General features: G+C 39.2%; 1 protein-coding gene across 2 annotated transcripts in view; it reads left to right on the top strand.

Annotated features, from left to right (window-relative positions):
- The window catches only part of CDC40 (cell division cycle 40), a 52,473-nt gene that overhangs the window by 12,317 nt on the left and 13,435 nt on the right, over nt 1–26,721 (top strand). For both annotated transcript variants that reach the window (XM_051854422.2, XM_002714912.5), the window contains exons 4-11: nt 8,906–9,035; nt 13,727–13,810; nt 15,510–15,649; nt 16,709–16,805; nt 19,171–19,310; nt 20,132–20,206; nt 22,751–22,796; nt 24,684–24,785. In XM_051854422.2, coding sequence (XP_051710382.1) covers nt 8,906–9,035; nt 13,727–13,810; nt 15,510–15,649; nt 16,709–16,805; nt 19,171–19,310; nt 20,132–20,206; nt 22,751–22,796; nt 24,684–24,785 — 814 coding nt within the window. The remainder of the gene's footprint in view (nt 1–8,905; nt 9,036–13,726; nt 13,811–15,509; nt 15,650–16,708; nt 16,806–19,170; nt 19,311–20,131; nt 20,207–22,750; nt 22,797–24,683; nt 24,786–26,721) is intronic.

Genomic DNA, 26,721 nt, shown 5'->3' with positions numbered 1-26,721 from the left:
CCTCACTTCTGATCCAGCTTCTTGCTAACTCACATCCTGGGATGCAGCAGGTGATGGCTCAATTTTTTAGGTTCCTGCCATCCTCATAGATGACCCAGATTGAGTACTAAGGCTCCTAGCTTCTACGTTGCCTTGCCCCAGCTATGTAGAAATTTGGGGAGTGAACCAACAGATGGGAGATCTTTCAAATAAAATAAAATAAAAGATAGAGACAAGTATTTTCTGAAAAAGCTCTAAAGTATTATTCAGGTTTATGGAGCAACTGCATCTGATTGTAAAGGTTAAAAAAAAAGATTCCATGAAAAAACGTGTTCTTTGACATGGTTGATACAATCCAGGTTAAGAACATGAGCTATGGAGTTAAACAGACTACTGATTAGTGCTCGTGTGATTTCAATGGTCTTTAGTTTTCTCATAGGTAAGATGAAGATTCATTTTACTTGTAGTGAGTTACAAGGATAAATAAGGAAATGTATGATGTGGTTAGGAAACTATCAGTTGACGTTTAATAAATGGTAGTCCTTACTGTTATGTGCATTAATATCATCGGCATTAGTGGCTAAGTGGGCTTTTAAGAGGAAAGATTTCAAGCAGACGGGAAGAGTTTGAGCCTAATCAGAAAAGATCTAAAGAACCGGAATACCTTAGTCATTATCAGTATAGGAGAGTAGAGAAGGAAGGCCTGTGTGGTACTTTGTGTGATGTTGTACAGAGCTTTGGAGGTCTTGATTTGATAGATAATAAATAGAGTTCTGAGGTTCTTAAGTGCAAGAGTGGCATAATCAAAGCTGAAGTTTTCGGAAGGTTTATTTGGTAAGCATCTACATAATGGAAAAGAACAGAGATAGAGACTAAAGAAATAAAACTACCCTTGCCTACTGTACGCCGGGGACGAGGCTTAGGGATTTTCATGCCATTTCTCCTTTAGTCTGCACTACAACCTGTGAAGTAAGTAGTCTTTTACCTCTATTTTTTTAAAGAGATATATATATATGTATTTATATATATATATTTATTTATTTGAAAGGCGAAATTACCAGAGGCAGAGACAGAGAGAGAGAGAGGTCTTCCATGCACTGGTTCACTCTCCAAATGGCCACAACGGCCAGAGCTGGGCCAGTCTGAAGCCAGGAGCCAGGAGCTTCCTCCAGGTCTCCCATGAGAATGCAACGGCCCAAGCACTTGGGCCATCTTTTACTGTTTTCCCAGAACATAGCAGAGATCTGGACTGGAAGAGGAGCAGCCGGGACTCAAACCAGCGCACATATGGGATGCCAGCACTGCAGGTCATAGCTTTACCCGCTAAGCCACAGCACTGGCTCCCCCCTCTATTTTACAGTGAGGAAACTCAGTCCCATGTTGTATTCCAGAAAGTGCGTAGTTGGAGATACGAGTCTAGACCTTTTTTTTGTTGTTTTTAGATTTTTATTTGTAAATTATTTGAAAGGCAGAGTGACAGAAACAGAGACAGAGATCTTTATCTGCTGGTTCATGCACCAAATGGCCACATCAGCTGGGGCTGGGCCAGGCCCCAGCCAAGAGCCAGGAATTCCATTCCCGTCTCCCAAGTGGGTGGCAGAGGCCCAAGTATTTGAACCATCATCCTCTGCTTTTCTAGGCACATTGGCAGGGAGCTGAATTGGAAGCAGAATAGCTGGGACTGGAACCGGCACGTCAGTATGGGATACCATCATCATAAGCAATGGTTTAAGCCCTGCTGCATCACAGCACTGGCCCTGGGTTCAAATCACTCTTAATCCTCTCTATAACTGGAAGACCAGTTTGAAGAGTGTGAAGTTTGCAGGGTATACGCCTATGCCTTTGAATTTGCTGGTTCTGAAAATTAACTAAATTGCTTATCTTATTAGATACTATTTCTCCCTCCTAACCAGGGACTTTTCCTACATATTTTACCTAGTTGTTCAATAAGTTTTCTCAAATTTTGGGTAAAGCTAGAAAACATAAGCTGAAGACACTGTTTCAATCTAATGATCTTCATTTCACTCAATTGAATTTTCTCAGAGATAAATGTATTTATTAGGTTCTCTAGACACATCTAAAACCCATAGTCTTGGTAAGAATTTCAGATACTTTAAAATAATAGTACTTTTAGGAATAGAAAAAAATATAGTTTAAGAGAAAAGAACTACCAGTTATGTGAAATCTGCCTGTAAGGGCTGCTGTAAATATGAATGCTAGAATGAAGTTTTATAATCATAAAGCCCAGACCCTTTAGTTTACAGATGAGGAAACTGAGACCCAAGGCCAAAGGGCCGACACCAGTGAAATTTTCTTATCCAATGATATTTAAATTGTGCTGTCTTTTAAGCTGAAAGTATTCCATCAATAAAATTGAATGGTGGTAATCTTTTCCTCATTTATAGAAAAGAATTAATATGTTTTCCTCACCTTAAAATGTGTTTATAAATTTAACATTGATGACTGCAATAAATGTTAATGAAAATTTTTCCAACAATGGAAGTATATTCTTACACCAGTACTTTGGATTTATTTCCCATATGTGAAATTGTGGTTATGATTTTATGCAGTATATTTTCACTAGTATAAATTTTCTTAATTCTTATGATGTTCAGCTGCACTATTAAGATACTGACTTTCACATATTCTGTCTCCTGAAGGCCTCTGAAAACCACTGCCTTAAAATACCAAATTTCTCTCAGTTATCAACCAACATCTTCATAAATTAAAAATGCTTGTATCTCTACTCTGTAATTAAATCCCTCCCTTTCTCAGTTGAAAGCTCTGAGGATACTTAACCTCCCTTCCTCAGGAACATCATATATTCTTTGAGTTTAGTGATCTGAAATAATACTTACATGTGCAATTGTTAAAGTTATAGTCTTAACTTGACAAATAAAAATTGTATATGTCATGCAGAACATGTATTTAATACCTATACATTTGAAATGGTTAAATTGAGCTAGTTAACATATGCATTACCTCACACACTTACTTTTTTGAGAGGCTATTTAAAATCTAGTTTCTATGATTTTGAGGAATATAGTATGTGGGGGCAGACATTTGGCCTGCCAATTAAGATCCCTGTAGCCCATTCAGAGTTCCTGGGTTCAGTTCCTGGCTCCGGCTTCTCTTCCAGCTTCTCACTGATGTAGACCCTGGGAGGATTTAGTGACAGCTCAAATAATGGTGTTCCTTCTGCCCACAAAGAGGGGTCTGAATTGAGTCCCTGGCTTCTGGCTTTGGCCTAGGCCCAGCTCTGGTCTTTGTGGGCATTTGGGGAGTGAACCAGTGGATGAAAAAGCACTCAATATGCTCTTGCACGTGTGCTTTCTCTTTCTGTCTCTCTGCCTTTCGAATAATTTTTTCTAATTTTTAAAAAAAGAATACAGTACTCAGATATTATTAGTTGTAGCCTCTGTGTTGTACAGTAGGTCTCTAGAATGTGTGTCCCCTATCCAATAGTAAGGTCATATCCTTTAACCAACATCACCTACACCTACACCCCCTACCTGCTAGTAATCACCCTTCTATTTCCTGTGTCAAGTTCAACTTTTATTTGAAAGACAGAATTACAGAGAAAGAAGGGGAGAAAGAACATCTGCTGGTTCGTTCCCCTAATAACCACAATGACCAGACCAGGACCAGGCTGAAGCTAGGAGCCAGGAACTTCTTCCAGGTCTCCCATGCAGGGGTCCAGCGGATTATGCCATCTACTGCTGCTTTCCCAGGCACATTAGCAGGGAGCTGGTTCAGAATGGGAGGAGCCAAAACTCGAACCAGTGCCCATAAGTGATGTCAGCGCTACAGGCAGCAGCTTCACCTGCTGTGCCTCAGCACCAGCCCCACCGTACATTTTACACACAAACACACACATACACACACACACACAGATTTTTTTTTCAATCTATACATTTGCTTTTTTTTTTAAGATTTTATTTATTTATTTGAAAGTCAGAGTTACACAGAGAGAGAAAGAGAGGCAGGGAGAGACAGAGGTCTTCCATCTGCTGGTTCACTCCCCAGTTGGCCACAAGGACTGGAGCTGTGCCAATCCAAAGCCAGGAACCAGGAGCTTCTTGCAGGTCTCCCACATGGGCACAGGGGCCCAAAGACTTGGGCCATCTTCCACTGCTTTTCCAGGCCATAGCAGAGTGCTGGATCAGAAGTGGAGTAGCCTGGACTTGAACTGGCTCCCATATGGGATGTCGGTGCTGCAGGCGTTGGCTTTACCACAGCGCCGGCCCCTTAATCTATACATTTGTTGAAACAACTTAAGTTGATTGCATATCTTGATTCTTGTGAATAATGCTACAATGAACATGATGGTAGTGCAGATAACTTTGATATACTGATTTCATTTCCTGTGGACATTTACCCAGTGGTGGGATTGCTGGATCATACATTGGTTCTATTTTTAATTTTCTAGGAACCTTGTTTTCCATAGTAGCAGTGCTAATTTATATTTCCACTAACAGTATGCAGTTTCCCGGCCGGCGCCATGGCTCAATAGGCTAATCCTCCGCCTTGCGGTGCCAGCACACTGGGTTCTAGTCCCAGTTGGGGCGCCGGATTCTGTCCCGGTTGCCCCTCTTCCAGGCCAGCTCTCTGCTATGGCCCAGGAGTGCAGTGGAGGATGGCCCAAGTGCTTGGGCCCTGCACCTGCATGGGAGACCAGGAAGAGCACCTGGCTCCGGCCTTCGGATCAGTGCGATGCACCAGCCGTGGCGGCCATTGGAGGGTGAACCAACGGCAAAAGGAAGACCTTTCTCTCTCTCTGTCTCTCTCTCACTGTCCACTCTGCCTGTCAAAAAAAAACAGTATGCAGTTTCCCTTTCTTCACATCCTTGCTGAAACTTATCTTTCCTTTTTTTGATAGTAGCCAATCTGAGATGGAATGTGATATATTATTGGGATTTTTATTTTTATTTTACTGATGATTAGTGAAGCTAAGCATTTTTCCATATTATCTATTGACCATTTGTATGTCTTTTGAGAAATGTCTATTCAGATCCTTTGCCTTGAATTTTTTATTCAGTTATTTGTTGCAATTGAGTTGAGTTCTTTATATAATTTGGATATAATTATTATGATAAGTAAATATAATCAGATATCTGATTTGCAAACATTTTGCCTCTAAATATGTGTGTTTTCTACAGGGATATTAGAGTTGTAATTGACAATGGAGTTCTAATATTGTTTGACTAAAAACTGTTAAATATTCATAAGTAATTAACTTGAATATATTATATATTCACTTATATGTATGTGGATATATTATATATTTATAGGTTTACTTACATATTATCAAAATTTTTTAAAAATTACTTGAATACAAATTTACTCTCAAAATTAATTGACTACCAAAACTTGAAAGGAATTATTTAGGGATTAGTTTTGTATATTGTTTATGCCTTGCCTTGTTTTGCTTTTTGATATTCCCAAATTAAGAGAGCTGTGTATTCACTGGGACCAGGAACATCTAGGAGATATTTTTGAGTGATTGGAAGAGCTGAGACCTGCTGAGTAGCATTCTCTGGTTTCCTCTGTTGACATGTAATGTCTTTGATCAGCTGCAATAGCTGCCAGGAACCAGGCAGTGAAAGCAAGCCTGAAGTACAGATGGGCCCTCCTCCCACCCAGTTTCCTGTATCACAGAGAGATTTCGTTGTCTCAGCTTAAATCTTCATTAAGACAAGCACATTTAAATTTTAAGGTTGCTTTAGGAATAGCACCATATGTAAAACAGACTTAGTTTTAATATAGGTTTTGTATTTGTATAGAAATCATGGTCCTGAGCCCCTGTTGTGGCATAATGGGTTAAGCCATTGCCCGCAACGCCAATATCTCATTTGGGTGCAAATTTAAGTCCTGGCTTCATCACTCTGATCCAGTGGATGGAAGATCTCTGTCTCTTTTACTCTCTCTAGTTCTAACTTTCAAATAAATAAATCTTTGGAAAAAAAAAAAAGAAATCATGGTTCTTTAACCCTTAGAATGTTTCTTTAAAGAATACAACTGGTAGGGCAGGCATTTGGTGCAGTGGTTAAGATGTGGAAACCATATATACCATATAAGCAAGTCCTAAAAAGACAAATACCATGTTTTCCCTCATTTGTGATAACTGAGTACAAAAAAAAGGTAATGTATATGAGCAAAATAGACATTTTGAGATTCGATTATTGTTTACAGCTATTGTCTCTACTGTTGAGAAACAGTGTTTTTGTCTTATTACTGTTTGTTGAATTCTTTACTTAGTGTAGGTTTGATCTTATGAGTATAAAATAAACTGAAAGTAAATTGTTGTAAAAATTAAAAGAGTAAGAAAGGAAGGGGGGGATGAGAGCATGGGCAGGAGGGAGGGTAGGGTAGGAAGTATCACTATGTTCCTAAATCTGTATATATGAAATACATGAAATTTGTTCACCTAAAAAAATAAATAAGAAAAAAAAAAAAGATGTGCACATTCTGGGGCCGGTGCTGTGGCATAGCAGGTAAAGCCACTGCCTGCAACACCAGCATCCCATATGGGTGTCAGTTTGAGTCCCAGCTGTTCCACTTCCAATCCAGCTCTCTGCTCATGGCCTGGGAAAGCAGCAGAGGATGGCCCAAGTGCTTGGGCCCCTGCACCAATGTAGGAGATCCAGAAGAACCTTCTGGCTCCTGGCTTTGTAGGCCCAGCTCCAGCCATTGTGGCCATTTAGGGAGTGAACCAGTGGATGGAAGATCTGTCTGTCTGTCTCTCTGTAACTCTGCCTTTCAAATAAAGAAATAAATCTTGAACAAAAAAAGATGTGCACATCCTATATTGTGGTCCCTTGTTTGGGTCCTGACCTTGTTTGCAGTCCAGCTTTCTGCTGATGTGCATTCTGGGAGGCTCAAGTACTTGGCTGAAGTATGTGAGACCCTGTCACCCATGTGGGAGACCCATGTGGGAAATGAGTTCTAGGCTCCTGGCTTCAGCCTGGCCCAGTCCCTGGACGTGGTGAGCATTTGTGGTGTGAACTGGCAGATGGAAGATCTCTGTTTTTTCTACCTTTCAAATAAATAATAGAATAGAACTAGTTTAATATCTATTTATGACCTATAAAAGAATTGTTCTCTAAAATGAAACCATGGAAATTGTGTTATGTGTTTTTTTAAACAAAAGATTACCTATAAGCACAATGGTTGGTAATTTATTGTATGTGATAGGAGTAGCAATAAGGGCAATGGGGATTTTTTTTTTTTTATCATTTTAGATTTCCCCGTCCCTTAGAAATGTCAGCTACTGCTTTATGGATTATAGCTGATTGTAGCAGGTAGAGCACCTAGGATGCTTTTAAATTATATTATTGTGTTTAATATTGGAGCTGTTCCTGTCTTGGATTAAAAAAAAAAAAAAAAAACTCATGATAGAATGAAGTTGACTGCAGCATCCAACATTGAGCAATTAGATTTTTTCCCTCTATGTTTCTACTCATTCGCATAAACAGGAAGGTCTAGTGTAGACTATAAAGTCTTATATGATCTTTATAATTTAGGATAAATAGGAATTGAATTGAACCTTTTTAAACATAGAAATGGAAGCTGTCAATATATAAGAATCTTGTCAATATGGAGGAAATCTTATTTTTTTCTAATACAAGAATAACATAAAGCATTTCATGTCATATTTAGGTTTTTGGATGTAGTATAGTATCATGTTGCTCTCTAAGAAGTAGCATACTGGTTCAGGGAGATCAGTAATTATATTTGTGCTCTGGAAACGTATTGCAGGAAAAGACGGTTTCTGATGGAAGTGACCTACAGGGTTCTATCGTCAAATATTTCATCATAGCAGTAGCTCTTCCAGACTTTGCAGTAAAAAAATCCTTCTATTCTTTCCAAAGTAGGAAACTCATTTTATTCTTTATGTAAAAATAAACAAATAAAGTATTGGATATTCCTAGTACCTTTTAAAATATCAACATTAAATTAATGACCCTTGATGCAATATATTCTAGTATTTTACCCTTTTTTTTTTTTACAGTTAGAGGCTATGATTGTGCATTTAAATAATGTTATGATGTAATAATAGCTTAAGTAGGGTAGGTTCTAACCCTGATTCTAATTAATAAAACTTTTGACCCTCAGGTAAAATACATCTTCTTTGGCTTTTTTCTTCATCTGTAACATGAAAAGAATACTTCTTTAATGTGCCAAGAATTTTGTACAGATCAAATGAAATAACTTTTGAAAGGTCACTCTAGAAACCCAAAGCATTATAAAGAAACATATAATAAGGACATTATTTTGTGGAAGACTTCCATAGTGTAACTTTTCAGAGTGGAGAAGTGTTACTGTACCTGGAGTGTCTTTTCCAGGGGATGTTTCCAGGCCCTTCTTTCCTGCTGTCTCTCTTCCCTTCCTCTGCCCCACTGGGTGGCTGATGACTCTTTCCTTCAGCAGTGCCTTCCATATGCCAGGCACCATGGAAAACACTGAGAATTCTTAGTTCCTCATAATGGAGTGGAAAGCAAAGCATGTATTTTTAAGCGTTATATTTTGGAATCTTTATTGATATAAAAGTCACCCAACACCCCACAAATCTTTGCTTAGGTGAAATTATAATAATTTTCATTTGTCTAAAATAACACTGTCAAGTGGAATTTCCTGTGGTGATAGGGAGTAGCATAATAACCGTGTGTAGCTAGTGAGCTCTTGAAAGAAAGAACCACATACACAGTTGGGTGGGCTGGACTCGTCTTCTTCTGTCCCAGAGGCTGACAGACAGTGCCACTCAGCCATTGACCAGTCACACTGAACCTGTGACACCAGCGCATTCCCAGATAGGTTAGTCGGGCCCTGATGATTTAGAATTGAAAATATATTGTACCGTGATTTCAGTAATTCTGGCTTTCATATACTCAGAACTTATATATTTTTTTTCCTTTTAACTTTGTAGTTTGGACCAGAAAATCCCTTTAGAACTCAGCAAATGGCTGCCCCCAGAAATATGCTTTCTGGATATGCTGAACCAGCTCACATCAATGACTTCATGTTTGAACAGCAGAGAAGAACTTTTGCCACATATGGTAAGGTGATGAGATTTAAACAGTTTCAAGTTTGGCTTTACTAAAAGTGTGAGTTGTGTGTGTATGTTCTGGCTTTTAGAAAGTAATATAATCTAGAAATAGTTAGACAAATGAGAAGATGAATGAGTATTTTTAGCTGTCATCTTAAATCCACTGTGATTGCTAAGTGTTGGAAATACTGTGATCTTAAACACAGAAAGTTCTTTGTTGTACTTGGTGATGAACAACTTGTTATCGAATGTCCATTATATGCTATTAAAATTGGTAAATGAAAGAATAGTGATGAAAGTACTTTTTTTTTAATCTTCCTCTATACTAGTTAACTTTACTCTGTTTCTCAAATCCAATCTCTGAAATGTTTTCTTTTGATCACTAAGGGGAATCAGGAAACAGAATAATCAAAATTCATTGTGTAAAATACATACTATAAATCGTGAGATTGTTTAAAGTTAATGTGCATAGAAAGTGGTTGCAAAAATAATTATCATAATAGATCATACAGTAGTACTTCGGAAAGTTTGTATAAAATGTAATTAAAAGACAAGTTTATTTTGATGGGAAAAAATTTGAAATCCATGTGAGGAGTCTTCAGAAAGTTTATGGAAAAATGCATATTATGAAAAACTGCATGAATTTCAAAAATTTTTGCACCAAAGTAAACTTACCTTTCAATTCTATTTTTCATGAACTTTTTGAATTCCCCTTATATTTCACCATGACAAAGTTATAATTGACTAACAGTGTTCCAAAACTCATAGCTAAGACTCTACCACTAAAATCACCCAAGAGAGTTCAGTGAAGTAGCAGGTTAAGCCTTACCTGTGATGCTGGCTCCTATATGGGAGTGGGCTGGAATCCTGCCTGCTCCAGTTCCTATTTGGCTCCCTACTAAAGCCCCTGGGAAAGCAACAGAAGATGGCCAAGGACTCAAGCCTCTGCTACCCACATGGGAAACCCAGGCTAAGCTCATGGCTCCTGAATTTGGCCTGAGCCAGGACATTGCTGCCATTTGGGGAGTGAACCAGCAGATCAGAGTTCTGTCTCTCACATCTCTGTCTTTCTCTTTCTCTGTTTCTCTCTGTTTCTCCCTTTCTCTGTAGTTCTGCCTTTCAAATAAAATAAATAAATCTTTAAAGAAAAAGGTTTAATGACACTTGCAGTCCAATAAAATGTTTACAAATGCCTTGTACCCATTGCTTGTAAAGGGGATCCCACATAAATCTAAACTAGTGACCTTTATTGCATCAACAATTTATTTTTTTATTTTTTAAAGTCAGAGTTAAAGAGAAGGAGAGGCAGAGGCAGGAGAGAGAGAGAGAGAGAGAGAGAGAATCTTCTACCTGCTGGTTCACTCCCCAAATGGCTGCAGTGGTTAGAACTGGGCCCAGCCAAAGCCAGGAGCTGTGAGCTTCATCTGGGTCTCTCACGTGAGTGCAGGGTCCCAAGGACTTGTGCCATCTTCAGCTGCTTTCCCAAGCGCATTAGCAGGGAGCTGGATTGGAAGTGGAGCAGCCGGGACTCTAACCAGCACCCATGTGGAAAGCTAGCACTGCAGGCAGAGGCTTAGCCTACTATGCCACAGTGCTGACCCAAAAATTATTTTCTAAAATGAATCCCCAAAAGTAGGTCAAAGAGTAAAAGTGTTTTAAAAGTGTTGTTATATATTACCAAATTACTTTATAAAAAAATTCTCCGGGCTTATTCTGCCACCACCATGTATAAAAGATCTATTTCTTTTTACCCAAGATCCCTGTGATTGTGTTTCTTCTTTTTTATTATGAAAATATTACCTTTTTATTTGAATCTTGATTTTTTTTACTACTGATAAGGTTGAAGATCTTTCATATATTCAAGAGCATTCCTTTACAAATCATTTATAGCCTCTTTTACCTCTTGGAATATTAGGATTAACAATAGTAATAATAATAAACTTGATGTCATAACCCTTTCAAGTAGACCACCCAAAGGAAGAAAATAGACATCAAAAACATAAAATGGAAAATAAGCTTTGGAAATATAGGTTCAAAATATTTAAAAACTAAAATGCACTTTTTTTTATTTGAGATACAGAATATTAGAAAACTAATGAGACTGAAATTCTGAGTTGGGCCTGGTTTTATCACTGGCTGATTCGTAGTAAGATATATGGCTAAATATCTCTTATTTGTAAAAAGAAAATAGTGACTTGTGTTGGGAGACAGCAAAAGATTTTTCCACATAGAAAGTGAGACAGGTGGAACAAGATGATGACCAGATGAGTCAGGGACCAGTGCTTGCCCCAAGACTGCAAGGACCAGGGGTGCTTCTTCTCCCTATCTCCTCCTCCAGCCCTCCAGCACATCGGGCTTTGCCATGTCTACAGACATAATTTTCCTTTCAATGTAGAATTTGCATTCTAGGTAAGTTTTTATAGTTGAAGTGGGAATTTTTAATTCAGGGTATGTTGGTCTGAATTTTATCAGAGCCGTATAAAAATCTCAAAAAAAAAAAAAAAAAACATGTGCAGAACACTATTCTGTAATCAAAGAAATGAAAGATAAAATAACTCATGAGATTTGAACCTGTGATTTCAGAGATTTTATCCTAAAGCTGCCTTTCTGCCATCAAACTCTCTCTGGCTAAGAACAAATTTTAATTATGGGGAAAAAAGGAATATGCAAATGAGCTAATAGCCAGGTGGTTAGTTCTATTCTAGCATGTCTCAAGGGTGAGTTGAGCACTTACATTCTAAGCTTGTTTGAGAAGTACATTTTATGACAAGTCATTTTCTGATCCACAAAAGAATCACTCTTGAATCTTTAGCTGAAAAATAAAAATGCTAACTATATCTACTGGGATGTGCCCTTTAAGAAATGGGCAGTAGTTTTTATTATTTCATGATTGTTCTTATGAGCTGTAGGCCATAGACTGATCAGTGTTCAAGCTCTCTTTCATGAGTATCCTGGATTATTATTAAAACTGGTTATACCAGACATTTATTGTACTAGCATACTCACTTAAAGAAAAACTGATTTGGTTAATTCAGACTGATTTTCTTTCCTTAAGTTCCCATAGACCATTTGTATTAGTCAGCATCTTATCACCATAATGAACACCTGAGAGAAGTCACTTGTGAGAAAAGGTTTGTTTCAACTGATGGTTTTGGAAGTTCACAGTTGGATGCAGCACAGCCAGCCCCTTTGTGTGGCATCTGAGGAGGGTGCTGGATGGTCAAACAAGTGCCAAGGAAAAATCACAACAGCGTGCAGCTGACTCATCATGGCTTTTAAACCAACTCTCTTGGGACAGTGACCTTCCCAGAGCACACCTGCAGTGACCTCAGGACCTCCTACCAGGCCCTTCTCTTAAGCAGCTTAACTGGATCAAGTCTCCACTCTCCCCTAATAGCACCACCCTGGGGCCACGCCTTTACTCCATCAGCCTTTGGGGTCACCAAAACTAATAACCAAACTGCAGCACCACTAAAGACCACATTTATTGGCCAGTACTGTAGCATAGTAAACTAAACTTCCACCTGCAGTGCCTACATCCCATATGGGTACCAGTTTGTGTCCTGGCTGCTCCTTTTCTAATCCAGCTCTGCTAATGGCAAAAGCAGTGTAAGATGGCCCAAGTGCTTAGGCCCCCTGCACCAGCATGGGAGACACAGAAGAAGCTCCTGGCTCCTGGCTTCACATTTATCTAATATCTAAATATCTCTTATTTGTAAAAAAAAAATAATGACTTGTGTTGGGAGACAGCAAAAGATTTTTCTGTAGGTAGATCTTTATAACCAGTTGAAGGATGGTATTTGTATGCTTGTAGATATCCTTACTTCACTTAACAAGGAAATAGAAAGAATGATTTATTAAGCACAAAAACATTATTTTAAGATTGAGAAGTAAAACTCTCCCTGCTGAGAATCGTATTTTCTAAATAATTGCTACATTTTGTGTCATTTTTAAAAAAGATTTATTTTATTTGTTTGAAAGGCAGAATTACAGAGAGCTAGAGACAGAGAGAAATCTTCCATCCACTGGTTCACTCCCCAAATGGCCATGATGACCAGGGCTGGGCCAGGCCGAAGCCAGGAACCAGGAGTTTCTTCAGGATCTCCCTTGTGGGTGCAGGGGCCCAAGCACTAGGAGCATTCTCTGCTGCTTTCCCAGGTGCATTAGCAGGGAGTTGGATCAGAAGTGGAGCAGCCAGGATTTGAACCAGTGCCCCTACAGAATGCCAGTGCTGTAGGCCAGGGCTTTAACCTGCTGCGCCACAACGCCAGCCCCTTGTGTAATTCTTCTAACCCTATTTCTTTCTTTAGTTTATATAATTTGATAAATTTAGCCCTGTAATATCCATTGCCAAAAAGAGAAAGGAAATGGTTTCTAAATGTCTGTATAATGTACATGTATTTTTAAGCTCTCAGACTATTTAAAACTAAAGTTTGATATCTCTGCCAGAGAGATTGTTGGTATTGTAATGTCAGTGTGCCAGGTTCATCCTACAAGGTAACTTCTTATTCTGCTGAGTCATGGTCCAGCCTGAGATTTGGGTTAGTTATTTTAAATAGAAACAGAGCTCAGGAAAGAAGGATTAGTCCTAAATTAAAAATCCATTTTGGACATCTGGGAAGAAAAATGTGAAGTGAGTGTTAATAAAATGAGTTGTGATTAGCAAAATGGAGTTTATAATTTGCACACTTTTCCTTTCAGGTTATGCACTGGACCCTTCATTAGATAACCACCAAGTGTCTGCCAAATATATTGGTTCTGTAGAAGAAGCTGAAAAAAATCAAGGTAATTTATTGGAAATATTTAACATCAACTGCTTACATGCCTATAATTAGTGTTCTATAGTAATAGTAGGAAAAACCTAGTTAGCTCTTGATTTAGTTTTGGTTTTAATTATTTGAGAGAGAGGGACAGAGGTGGGGAAGAGAGCAGGAGCATAAGAGAGGAAATGAGAGCGCTCCCATCCCCAGGTTTACTCCCCAATGCCTGCAGCAGCAGGGACTGGGAAAGCCAACATCAGGAGCTGGGAAGTCAGTTCCCATGTCTCCCACATGGGCAGCAGGAACTCGATTACTTGAGCAATCACCACTGCCTCCCAGGGGCTGCATTATCAGGAAGCTGGAGTCAGGAGCCAGAGCTGAGTTTTGAACCCAAGCACTCCGATATGGAATGCAGACATCCTGGCCAGCATCGTAAATACTAGACTAAATACCCACCCATTGATTTTTTTTTCATTGAGACAATAGAGATAAGTTTAGAGCAATATAGTTTACACATAGTTTAGAGCTTGTTTTTGCCGCACAATAACTGTGCAACCTTACAGTGAAAATATTGGTCCATATCTCTCTGGATTATTTTGAGTGCTTGACATTTTGCCAGCCCTATGGAGGTCATCCAAATATTATAACTAAGGTATGGTAAATTTTGACAGTTGATTTCTGAATACTGTTATCAAGCTGAAAATTTTCTTTGTGGGTCTCTAAAGATGGCCTTTGAAGAGTTGCTTTGAATGCCGTGTTTGAATACGTGTTGTAAAAAAGATGCTTGTGTTTCTGTTCATTTTGTGCTTACTATAACAAGATGAAGCAGCATACTCTTAAGTGCTAACTTGTCACATAAAATCCATGAAATGCCATTTAAAAAATGTGCTGGCTTCACAGTAGACCCTATATAATCAAGCTGCTTTCTGTGTATGAGCTAGATTATAAAATAGAATTTTAATGAGCTTTTGTTGTAACACATTGCCTAAAGGAAACTAACTTCAATTATATAGGTATACTTTTTTTTTAAGTTGCCACTGGAAAGCACATCTGTATGTAGCAAAATTGTTAGTTCACTTGTAACCATGTCTCTTATAAACCTTTTGTTGACCAATGTTAGTGACTGTACATAGTATACCACCTCCTGACCAAATCACAATGTGAACCAGAAATATCCTCCTCATTGTTTTCTTTTCAGCTGTTAAAATTACTGTACTAGAGGTCAAGTTTAAATTAACGTCCCTTGGAACAAATACCATATTCTTGTAAAACCATCTTTAATTTATATAGTTGCTTTACTAGTGAAGTGTAATTTAGTTTTTAAATGATGAATTACAGTTTATTCTTGCTTCCAAGGGTAGCTTTATCATTATTTAACAATATTGAGTTTTTGGGTTTCTTTCAAACAATGGTAAAAATCTATTGATACAGTTTTTTTTTGATTCATTAAAAGGTGCATGTACTATTCTAGGATTACACATCTTTTATTACGTTTTTAGAGTGTGTAATTTTGCAGTGGAGGAAAGCTTCTCTCAGAACTTGAATCCCTTTTTTGATAGCATGAGATGGACTGTGTTGCAGACTTTTATAGATTTTGTTTTAATTTTTTAAATAAATCTTTGGTCACTTGAACAGTCAACCTTTCTTTAAGCATATAAAATAAAACTATGCTGATATTCTGTAGAAAATGTACACATTTGTGCTGTCTTTTGTTGTTGACATAGGTTTAACTGTGTTTGAAACTGGTCAGAAGAAAACAGAAAAGAGGAAAAAGTTCAAAGAAAATGATGCATCTAATATTGATGGTTTCTTGGGACCGTGGGCAAAATATGTGGATGAAAAAGATGTAGCCAAACCTTCAGAAGTAAGCTTTGATATTTTTCATTGTCAATTCAGGTATATGCTGTGTCTCTATGAAGGATATCTACAATAGTAAACCTTAGAGAACCAAATTTCTTTGCCCTGGTATATTGAGAAAATATAGTAACATTCTTTGTTTTCCTTTGGAATCTTATTTATCTTTTTTGATTTATTTTCTTTGGTACTTTTTTCATTAAAATAGAATATTAAATGATTTAATGAAACTTACCTCAGTAACATTCTTAAGCTGCCATGATAGCTGCTCTTGTAGTATCAGATATTCGGGTAGTGACTGTAGAATCAGCCTTTCTCCTACACTAAAATTGATGGTGAGTTTATTTGTTAATTAATTTAAAATTTTTTCCAAGTTGTATCTATACGTATTATTTTTAAAAATAGTACTGTGAAGTTTGTAAAGTAAAATCACTGAGGTCCACCTCCCCTTTCCCACCTCCATAATCCTGCTCTCTTTGAGCCAAGTAGTCTACGTTCCAGGGATGAGGCAGTGGACAAGATGATGAAAATACTATCCTCATGAGGCTTCTATTCTAGCTGTGACTCACATCCATATCTCTTAATAATATGCATATGCCACTTTATTTATTAAATATCATCTTTTGACATAAATAGAGACTTAATACTAACCCATCTTTTCTTTGCATCTTCAAAAAAATTTGTGTCACAAAATCTTCAGACTTTGCTTCTATCCTTATAAGCAAGTAAAATCCACTTACTGAAGAACAACATTGGCTACTAAAATTCAGTTTCCTTTCTGGTACCAGATTTTCTGCTTGCCTTGTCTTTTCCTTTGCATAATTAGCAGAATGTGTTAAATTTGTTTCCAGAAGGGTCTGGTATCCTTTATGTGTTTAGCTCCGTTTGTAAGCCGCGGCAGAGGTAATCCATCTCTGCTTATAGAAGGGTTGAGGCTGTTACCCTGGGAGATACCTTGCAGCTATTGCTTCACACAACTGTGGGCCTCATTATAAAGAATTTATAACCAACTCAGGGCATGATGGAGTTCTCAGACATTCATTTAAAGTTCACTCCTTAATTACCTTAGGAAGAACAAAAAGAGCTGGATGAAATCACAGCAAAGAGGCAGAAAAAAGGCAAACTGGAAGATGAGAAACCTGGGGAGGAGAAGACAATTTTACATGGTAATACATTTTCACCTTCCTTCGTTTTCATGGAAACGCTCATATTTATTCTGTTCTCTCTTCGTGTCATATCAGCTGCCCTTGCTATCAGCTGCTGTAAAATCATTATACTAAGAATAATAGTATTGGACAACTTACATCCCAAAGACAGCAGAGCAGAGTCGTCTGTGTAGTGTATAAGAAGGGAGAGAAAATGGCATGAGTAGTGATAGCTGGAGGTAATTTTGTTACGTATTAATGGATTCTAAAAAATGATAGATAAAGAAACTTGAATGATCCAGTCTCTTCCTTCCTGAGATAAAATGGACTCTTTCGGTGTATTAATAGTGACCAAGTCATTTGAACTGTTTTTAATGCAAACCAAATATTCAAATATATTCACAGTTTATAACTGTTACAGAATTATACTATATAAGAGTAAATTGGAAGCCGGCGCCGCGGCTCACTAGGCTAATCCTCCGCCTAGCGGCGCCGGCACACCGGGTTCTAGTCCCGGTTGGGGCGCCGGATTCTGTCCCGGTTGCCCCTCTTCCAGGCCAGCTCTCTGCTGTGGCCCGGGAGTGCAGTGGAGGATGGCCCAAGTGCTTGGGCCCTGCACCCCATGGGAGACCAGGAGAAGCACCTGGCTCCTGCCATCGGATCAGCACGGTACGCCGGCCGCGGCGGCCATTGGAGGGTGAAACAACGGCAAGGGAAGAACTTTCTCTCTGTCTCTCTCTCACTGTCCACTCTGCCTGTCAAAAAAAAAAAAAAAAGAGTAAATTGGGGGCAGGCATTTGGCACAGTGGTTAAGCTGCTGCTTGGTACAGCCACATGCCATATCCAAGTGCCTGGGATTAAGTCCTGGCTTTGCTCCCAATTCCAGCTTCCTAGTAACACACACCCTGGAAGGCAGCAGGTGATGACTCAAGTAGTTGGATCCCTGCCATCCACATGAGAGACCTGGATAGAGTTCAGGGCTCCTGGCTTTGCCCTAGCCCAGTTCCATCTGTTGTCACCATTTAGGGAAGTGGAACAGCAAATGGGAAGTTCGTGTGTCTGTGTGTGTGTGTGTGTGTGTATGCATGTATGCACACATGCCTTTCCAGTAAATCAATAATAAAAGGTGTTTGTTTTTTTTTTAAAGAGTAAAATTTGTTTTCATGCAAATACATTAGCAGTTAGGACACTTATACTTATTTTGACTTGTGGAAACAAATACATATTCACCAAAATAAATTAGAAATATTCTAGGGGCTGGCACTGTGGCATAATGGGTAAAGCCACCACCTGCAGTGCTGGCATCCCATATGGGCACCGGTTAAATCCCGGCTGCTCCGCTTCTGATCCAGCTCTCTGCTGTGGCCTGGGAAAGCCGTAGAAGATGGCCCATTTCTTTGGGCTCCTGCACCCATGTGTGAGACCTGGAAGGAGCTCCAGGCTCCTGGCAGCTCCATGCATTGCAGGCATTTGGGGAGTGAACCAGCAGATGCAAGTCTGTCTCTCTCTCTCTCTCTCTCTCTCTTTTTCTCTTTCTCTCTCTCTGTAATTCTGCCTTTCAAATAAATAAATCTTTAAAAAAAAAGAAATTCTAGACTGTTCCTGTTTGTTTGTTAATAGTTGGTTATTTTTAGGAAATTATATAGTCAGATAGTTATCTGAAACTACAAAGACTGCACTGATTTTCCATACCGATCGTGTCAGTTATTCTAACATTTTATGACATCAAATATTTAGGTTTGATGAGGCCTTATTTGGTTTCTCTAGCTCTAGTTTTACTCTGAGGAGTTTTCAGTGCTGTGGTGTTTGTAACCGTAATAATAGCAGCCAATATTTATTGAGTTTTTACTGTGCTCACATGCTGCTAAATGCTTACATATACTATCATTTAATTCCTACAAATGATTTTTATTGTAAAACTTGTGGTGAAAATAGGAAGAGGAATGAAAAGGAACCAGAATGGCAAGAAAGAGGAAAGAAGGGAAAAGAATAGTTGTTATTTTTTGTTTTAAATTCCTTCTTATCCTGTTTTGCTTCTGATTCTTTACCAACTGTTGTCTTTTCTTCCGATGCTATAATTATATTGTAGTGAAGTCTGTACTGTTTACTATTAAGTAAAAGAAGTATAGATCATATCTAAAGGTCTAGTCCTTGCTGGGTAAACTTAGGAATTCCAATACTACCTCTACTTATAATGATAGCAATGATTTCAGGCAGCTAAAGTCTAGGTAACTTTGGATTTTAACATCATCAGAGTCTTATTACCTAAACCCTAATACTCACAGTGCCCCCTGTGAATGAAATATTTGTTGCCCTTTTGAGAGTGTTGATTTCATGGCTCAGGCTTGTGTTTGTTCACATGCTTTCCTTTGCTTTCTGGTTTCAGTTAAAGAAATGTATGACTATCAAGGCAGGTCCTACCTTCACATACCTCAGGATGTTGGTGTAAATCTACGGTCAAGTGTGCCACCTGAGAAGTGTTATCTTCCCAAAAAACAGATTCACATATGGTCTGGACACACCAAGGTAGGCAAGTTGGTTGTTTCTGTTTGCTATAATGTTATCAGAGTGAAGTCAACATAAAATTTCAGCTGTTGATATGGAAAATTTCATATTACTGGTGAAGATGCAGGGAAGTTAGGACAGAGTGAAGAAGTCAAGTTGAAGATAAATCTGAGTTAAGCTGTGGAGATACACATCCATCCCAGTCACAAGTGACTAACGCGTTCTTCAAGGCCATCTGTCTTAGCCATGACATAAGCATTCATGGGGGCGTTTCCTGCCCATTTACTGTAGCCCAGTCCTTTCCCCACAAATCCCTGTTCTACTTTCTCTAGGGTATCAAGTCAGTGGGTAATGAACTGGTGCTAGCACCAAGTCTCCTCTTAGCTTCAGTAATTTTGCCTTAACTCTTGGGATTGTTACATTCCACAAATGGTATTCTCCCCAGTTTATAAACTTTGTGATACTTGAACTCATGCAGCAACAACATACATGGGAACTTATGATATTGATATTCTGCATCTACACTGTCCCAGCTGATCATTTCCAGCTCTTTGCAAAGAACAAAGGGACTAAGCAAATGAAGGAAAAGAAATGTGGGGGGAGGGATTAACAATTTGTTTGACTGAGGATTCCCTTGGGTGAGGAAGTCAATGTGAAAGGTTAAAAAAGAATATCTTCAAAAGCTTAGTGTCAGTAAGGCCTGCTCTTGGAATACTAATGAGGTTATTCTGGGGCATGATTTTTGAATAGCAACTTGGGTTGTTTAAAATATGCTGTCTTTTCCTTGTGTTTAATTTTAGCTGATATTTGAATGTTTCTGGTAACTGTGATCCTTTTTATAGGGCGTCAGTGCAGTCAGATTGTTTCCTCTCTCTGGCCATTTGTTGCTGTCTTGCTCCATGGACTGTAAAATTAAGGTGAGTTTTCTATTACAAAATAGGAGTGCTTCAAATCTAGCAGTTTGGTTAGTTCTGTTTGCTTAATTATAAATAAATTTGGGTTTGTTAGGCAATTAGAGGCTAATTATTTTCTTGTAGGCCCTATGAATGCAGCAGTTTATGAGCTGTTTCCAAACATGTAGTTTCAAATATGACTCTGTGGTCCGATCGGCTAGACCCTTTTTAAAGCTTAGACAATTGATTAGGATGTGAGCCAGTCACTTTAGTGTTAGGCACATGAATATTTAATCCCTAATAATGCATTTTTAATAGGGGTTTGGGGTTTGGAGCAGTTTATTTGTTCCTCAGAACCTTCTGAGGTAGAGAGGACATGTGATAGAAACCCCATTTGTAAAGAAGAGACAATGAAATTCATCCTTTTTTTCTGAAAACTAGTAGACATCAAGTAGCAGAAAGGCTCCCAGCCCTTCTCCCACATTTGGTGGTCTTGGGAAGCTCCACCCTCAGCTTTATTCGGCTACGAAGTCTGTGGTAGAAGCATTCAGTGGCCAGTGCGTGTCAGCTTGGGCATGATGAAAGCCTTGAGAACTATCTTAGATTGGTAAGGCTAGTTCTTACCTGTTTTGTGTTCTCTAGGTCCATATCATTATGATGGTTCAATAAATACCAATCCTGCGGTGCTCTTGGGGCTTGGGAAGTTGAATCATTAAAGTTTTATCTTTTATAAATAATTGATATATATTAACAATATAGAAAGGCAGCTTCTTTTGTTGAGAACAACCATTTAGGCATTTGTCTCTAATCACCCAAAATAGAATTTGGAGTAGCAGCCTTTGTTTCCTTTCACTTTATGCTGTTGAGATTATGATCTTCTCTTTGACCAAGTAAAAACATATAGACTTCACTTGAGCTCATTTCTGTAAACATTTATTAAGTACAGTGGGCAGTGGGCGAAGGATTAAAAATATTAAGGCACTGTCCCTAGCCTTAGGGTGATGAATTCATTATGATGTACTTTATCAATGTAAGGCAGGTGGATGCTGTTCTGATTTCAAAGAGGGAGCATACCTCAGTAGGAGCCTTAGTGAAGTAAAGGGGACATGAGTGGAGTATATTTGAGACAAGGGAAAGGGATGAATCAGCATGATATATCCTGGAAACTATAACAGTTTTGTGGTTGCCAGAGCATAAAATCTGAGACAAAGAATGATTACAGTCCACAGACAAGGGACCAGGTCTTGGAGGTCCTTGACCAGCTTGTTACTGGGACTGAGACCATCTTGTTGGTGCTGAGTGGCCAGGAAATGCTTTTTATTTTTAGAGACTAGCATTATTATTTTATTAAGGATTGGATTGGAGGCAGGCAAGAATAGTGCTAGTTTTGAAGCTATTGTATTAATCCACTTTAGATATGATGAGAATTACAACCTGTTATTTTAGTCTAGATCATCATTTTTTTTTTAAGATTTATTTATTGGGGCCGGCACTGTGGTACAGCAGGTTAAAGCCCTGGCCTGAAGCACAGGCATCCCATATGGGTGCCAATTCGAGTCCCGACTGCTCCTCTTCAAATCCAGCTCCCTGCTATGGCCTGGGAAAGCAGCAGAGGATGGCCCAAGTCCTTGGGCCCCTGCACCCACGTGGGAGACCTGGAAGAAGCTCCTGGCTCCTGGCTCCTGGCTCCTGGCTCCTGGCTTCGGATCGATGCAGCTCCAGCCATTTCGGCTATCTGGGTAGTGAACCAGCGGATGGAAGACCTCTCTCTCTGTACCTCTCTCTGTAACTCTGTCTTTCAAATAAATAAATAAATAAATCTTTTTTTTAAAGATTTATTGTATTTATTTGAAAGTCAAAGTTACACAGAGAGAGAAAGTGAGAGAGAAAGAGAAAGAGGTCTTCCATCCATTGGTTCACTCCCAAATGACAGCAATGGCCAGAGTTGCACCAGTCTGAAGCCAGGAGCCAGGAGCTTCTTCTGGGTCTCCCACGCAGGTGCAGGGACCCAAGAATTTGGGCCATCTTCTACTGCTTTCTCTCTGCCATAGCATGGAGTTGGATCAGAAGTAAAGCAGCCGAGACTCAAATAGGCTCCCCTATGGGATACCAGCCCTGCAGGTGGTGGCTTTAACCGCTACACCACAGCATTGTCCCCCAGATCATCATTTTAACATAGCTTTTATGTGTTCCTTCAGAAAAGTAAAATGAAAAAAAAAAAAAAAAAAAACCACTTTCAGTATCAAAACGTTATGTACATGGCAGTAACTTTTCATCATAGAAAATATGTAGGAAAAAAACAGTAAGAGCATGAAAATCACTCATATTAACTTGATCCATAGTTAAGTCCTTTTGATGTTTGGATGTAAAATGAAAGTTTTAAAGAGAGCTGTGTGCACATATGTGTGTTTGAAATAATACAGTACAAACTGGTAGTATCATGTGGTATTTGATGCTTAAATCCCTTGTTCTCACACACACTTATGCACACACATAGCCAGCATTTAACTGTTATTGATTGAAAGACTTTTACTAAATTTGATATTTCCACGTGTTTTTTCTCCCCAGTTGTGGGAGGTTTATGGAGACCGCCGCTGTCTGCGAACATTTATTGGTAATGTTTTTTTTTTTTTCTTTCTGGCTATAAATCTGTTTGGGAAGGCTTTTCAAAGTACAGTGACATTATTGGCAGTAATTGGCTACATTGATGTGAAGGAAAGTCTTCATAGCTCTGAGCTGGGTCTGGAAAGAGGACTAAGCTTCCCCACAGAGACAAAGAGAAGTCGGAAGTGAAGAAAGCAGAAGCAAAACCCAAAGTGGTGTGAGAAAGTGTGCTGCTGCAGGGGGTTACTTAGATTTCAGAACTGGGGGTGCGGTGGGGTGGGGGGTTTGTAGGATGGGCAGAGACGAAAGTGGAAAAAATAGTTGAAGGGGAATCAGAATTTGGAGGACCTTCCTTATGTGCCACTAATCAAGAGTTTAGACTGTATCCTAAGAACACTGACAAGCCATTAAACAGTTGCTGTATTCCACTGACCTGGACTAAATAGCGATGATGAGCCAAAACAGCAGAGATGGAGAAGAGAGGAACCATTAAGAGTTAAAGTCAGTGGTATTAATTAGGGAATGTGAGTGAGAAGAGTATGGCAGGAATCTAGGGTGACCCCCAGGTGACTGGATGTATCATGGGACCGTTCAGTCAGAGAGAGAACGTAAGAGTAAGATGTGCTCTGAGACTCATGTATTAGAACTGCCTTTGGGAGATGGAGGTGAGACTGTTGAATAAGCCATTAGATGGGTGGCAGTCACAATCAAGAAGGATAAGATTGAGAGAACTTCTTGAAGAAGAGGGCCAGAGGGAGGACCTCGTTGAGACAAGCAGCTTTTGGGAAAGCTTGATGGTTTTTCTCGTTCTGTGTGAAGGCGAGTTACTCTCCCCAAACTTAACTAGCCCACATTCAAACTGTGTGTGGCTTGCAGTGGCTCTGCTTTTAGAATCATGTGGGAGTCTGTTCTTAGTGCTTAGTTATGAGTTTAGGACTTCAGTGCGTAAGTAAATCCTGCCCAAGGTGCCACAGCAGCCTAAGGGAAGACTTGTGGAAGGCTCTTTGCTGGGTGCAAGGGAACAAAATGTCTCCATCAGATGTAGTGGATTTGGTCCTCTTCTGTTGCCATGTAGTAGAAGAGCATTTTTCCATAGAACAGGGAAGGGATAACAGCTCTGACCAAGACTCCTGCTGTGAAAAAGAATGCCTGGTTGCCACGGCATTGGTGGTGGTGACTCAGGGCCAGGAAAGTTTCTGCTTTTGTTTAGCCATGTTTCATTTATCTCAGTAACTTTCAGAAGAGTTAATTCCCTGGCAAGATTGACTTCCTAGTAAAGTATAATCAGCACCTTAGAATTAATTTATTACCAAACAAAATAGATGCTGATACTATACTTTTCAAAAACACTTTGTCTTTGAGATTCTGAATCAGTTTAGGGAATTTGGTAGCGTGGTCACAGAAATACACAGTTACTGGGCAAGGGCTATAATTTCCAGAACTTGAGGTTAAGTCACTTTGTTTTCGCTTCCAACCTGGTGAGCTGTCTCAGAGTGAACCTCCAAACTTCCAGTAGTCATTTCTTTCATTGGCAATAATTGGTCTATTATGTTCCCGTAAATTCCTGGCTAGTTAGTCATCTGTTATATGTACTGCATTTTAAGAGATTGCCATGACAAACTTTAAAAAAATAATTATACCTTTTGCCTTGGTTCTTACCAAAGCATTATGCATCAGAATCACCGGAGGAGCTTCTTGAAAGGGAAAAACACCCACATTCCTCGGCCCACACACAGCGGATGCTAAGTCAGTAAATCAGGCAGTGGGGGCCCAGTGCTCATGACTCACGATTGACTTGGGAACCGCTGTTCAGTGCTGTTGCTCTCTATGGTGTTTGTGTTTGAAGAGAAGGTACAAAACTTCGATTCACTGCCGTTTCTGTTGGCTCTCCCTTTAGGTCACAGTAAAGCCGTAAGGGACATCTGCTTCAACACCGCAGGAACACAGTTTCTTAGTGCAGCCTATGACAGATACCTGAAGCTCTGGGACACCGAGACGGGTAAAAGCTCACTTATGCAATACTACTACCTGTTTACCTTTTTTTTTTTTTTTTTTAAGATTTTATTTATTTATTTGAGAGGTAGTGCTACAGACAGAGAGAAGGAGAGACAGAGAGAAAGGTCTTCCATCTGCTGGTCTACTCCCCAAATGGCCACAACGGCCAGAGCTAAGCCATCCAAAGCCTGGAGCCAGGAGCTTCTTATGTATCTCCCATGCAGGTGCAGGGGCCCAAGTGCTTGGGCCATCTTCTAGGGCTTTCCCAGGTTATAGCAGAGAGCTGGATTAGAAGAGGAACAGCTGGGACATGAACTGACACACATATACCTGTTTATCTTAAATTAGCGTTTTATATATGCAGTCGTGTACGTACTCTTCTGTGGCAAAACAATACCTTCTCAAATTGCAGATTCTCCTATCATTGACTAAGAGTTAATATCACAAAATGTAATTGTAGAGGTGAAACTCAGCTATGAAGTGGCTCTCACTATGAGCTTTGCTCCAGCAATATACCATTTATAATACAAACATATTGACAGGTAAGCAGATTGAAAATCTTCCTAGCTCATCTAATTTATCTTATTGTTCCCCTACATCACCTAGCACAGTGTACTGCACTTAACAGAAGCATAATGAATGTCACATGAACAGAATAAACTTGATTGCTCAAATTGATTAAAATGTCAGTATAAACTCCTTTGTGCCCATTGGTTTTATATATTTGCAGCCATATTAGTTGCATTGGTATATTGTGGCTTTTGTAATTTATATAATTAAAAAGCCATCTTTTAAATGAAGTGATAATAGCTAATATTTATTAAACACTTACTGTTTACCATGCATTATGCTAAGTACTAATATGCAATATCTCATTCAGTTTTTTCTTTTTATTTTATTTGAGCGACATCTCTATGGTGTTTGTGTTTGAAGTAAACCCATCACTGGTTTACTCCCCAAATACCCACAAATAGTGCCCAGCTGGCGGCAAAGCCAGTTCTTCCAAATGAGTGACAGGAACTGAAATCACTTGGGCCATCATCACTGCGTCAATGGGAAGCTGGAGTTAGGAGCAAGAGCTGGCGATTGAATGCGGACACTATGAGAATGGGGTGTGAGCATGTAAACCACAAGGCCACACACCTGCTCCTCAGTTCTAATACATCCCTATAAAGTACTGTTCCCACATTATAAATGAAGAAACTGAGGCTTAAAGAAGTAGCTTTTCTAGGGTCACACAGCTAGTAAGTGACGGAGTTGGGTTCAAACCAAGTTCTCTCGAACACCAGAGCCCATGCACTTCCCCTCTTTCACAGTTGCCCTCAGTTCTGGCTGCATGCACACCATAAGCATCTGAAGAACTTTAAAATTAATGGTGCCTGAGCCGCATCCTCAGAGCTTTGGTCCAGGTCTTGGATTCGGAGATTATTCCTCTGTGATGCCAAGGCTGAGAAACCACCATTCAACAGGCTCTTCTAGAAATCATTATCTGTGTACAAATATGTTAGATATGCATGTGTGTAAGACATGGTTTATGCTAGGAATTGTGTATAAGATCCCAGCCTCAGAACCAACCCAAACAAAATATTGATATTGCTCTTTTTTAAATGTCTGCTTTATATTTATTTAATACTGAAAGTTGCCCCATATCCTCTCCCTTGTGCAAATGTTTCCCTTGTGGAATATAGTCAGAATATATTGGTTAATTTTGCTTATTTTGTAACCAAGCTCAACCATAAAGTATATAAAGTGTGTAAATATTCAGTGAGATTTCTATAAAAATATATAAAAACACAGTAACATTTCTATGCAGTTGTTTAAACCAAGGTCAACATAGAGAATATTCCCAGCATTTTGTAGAGTTTCTTATGTGCTTTTTCAGTCTGCACCCACTCCCAGCAACCACAGAACCACATCTGCCATCAAGATTTCATTCTGCC

The sequence above is a fragment of the Oryctolagus cuniculus genome, chromosome 5 (genome assembly GCF_964237555.1).
Source record: "Oryctolagus cuniculus chromosome 5, mOryCun1.1, whole genome shotgun sequence".
Classification (NCBI taxonomy): Eukaryota; Metazoa; Chordata; class Mammalia; order Lagomorpha; family Leporidae; genus Oryctolagus; species Oryctolagus cuniculus.
This window is presented reverse-complemented; position numbering and strand designations above follow the sequence as displayed.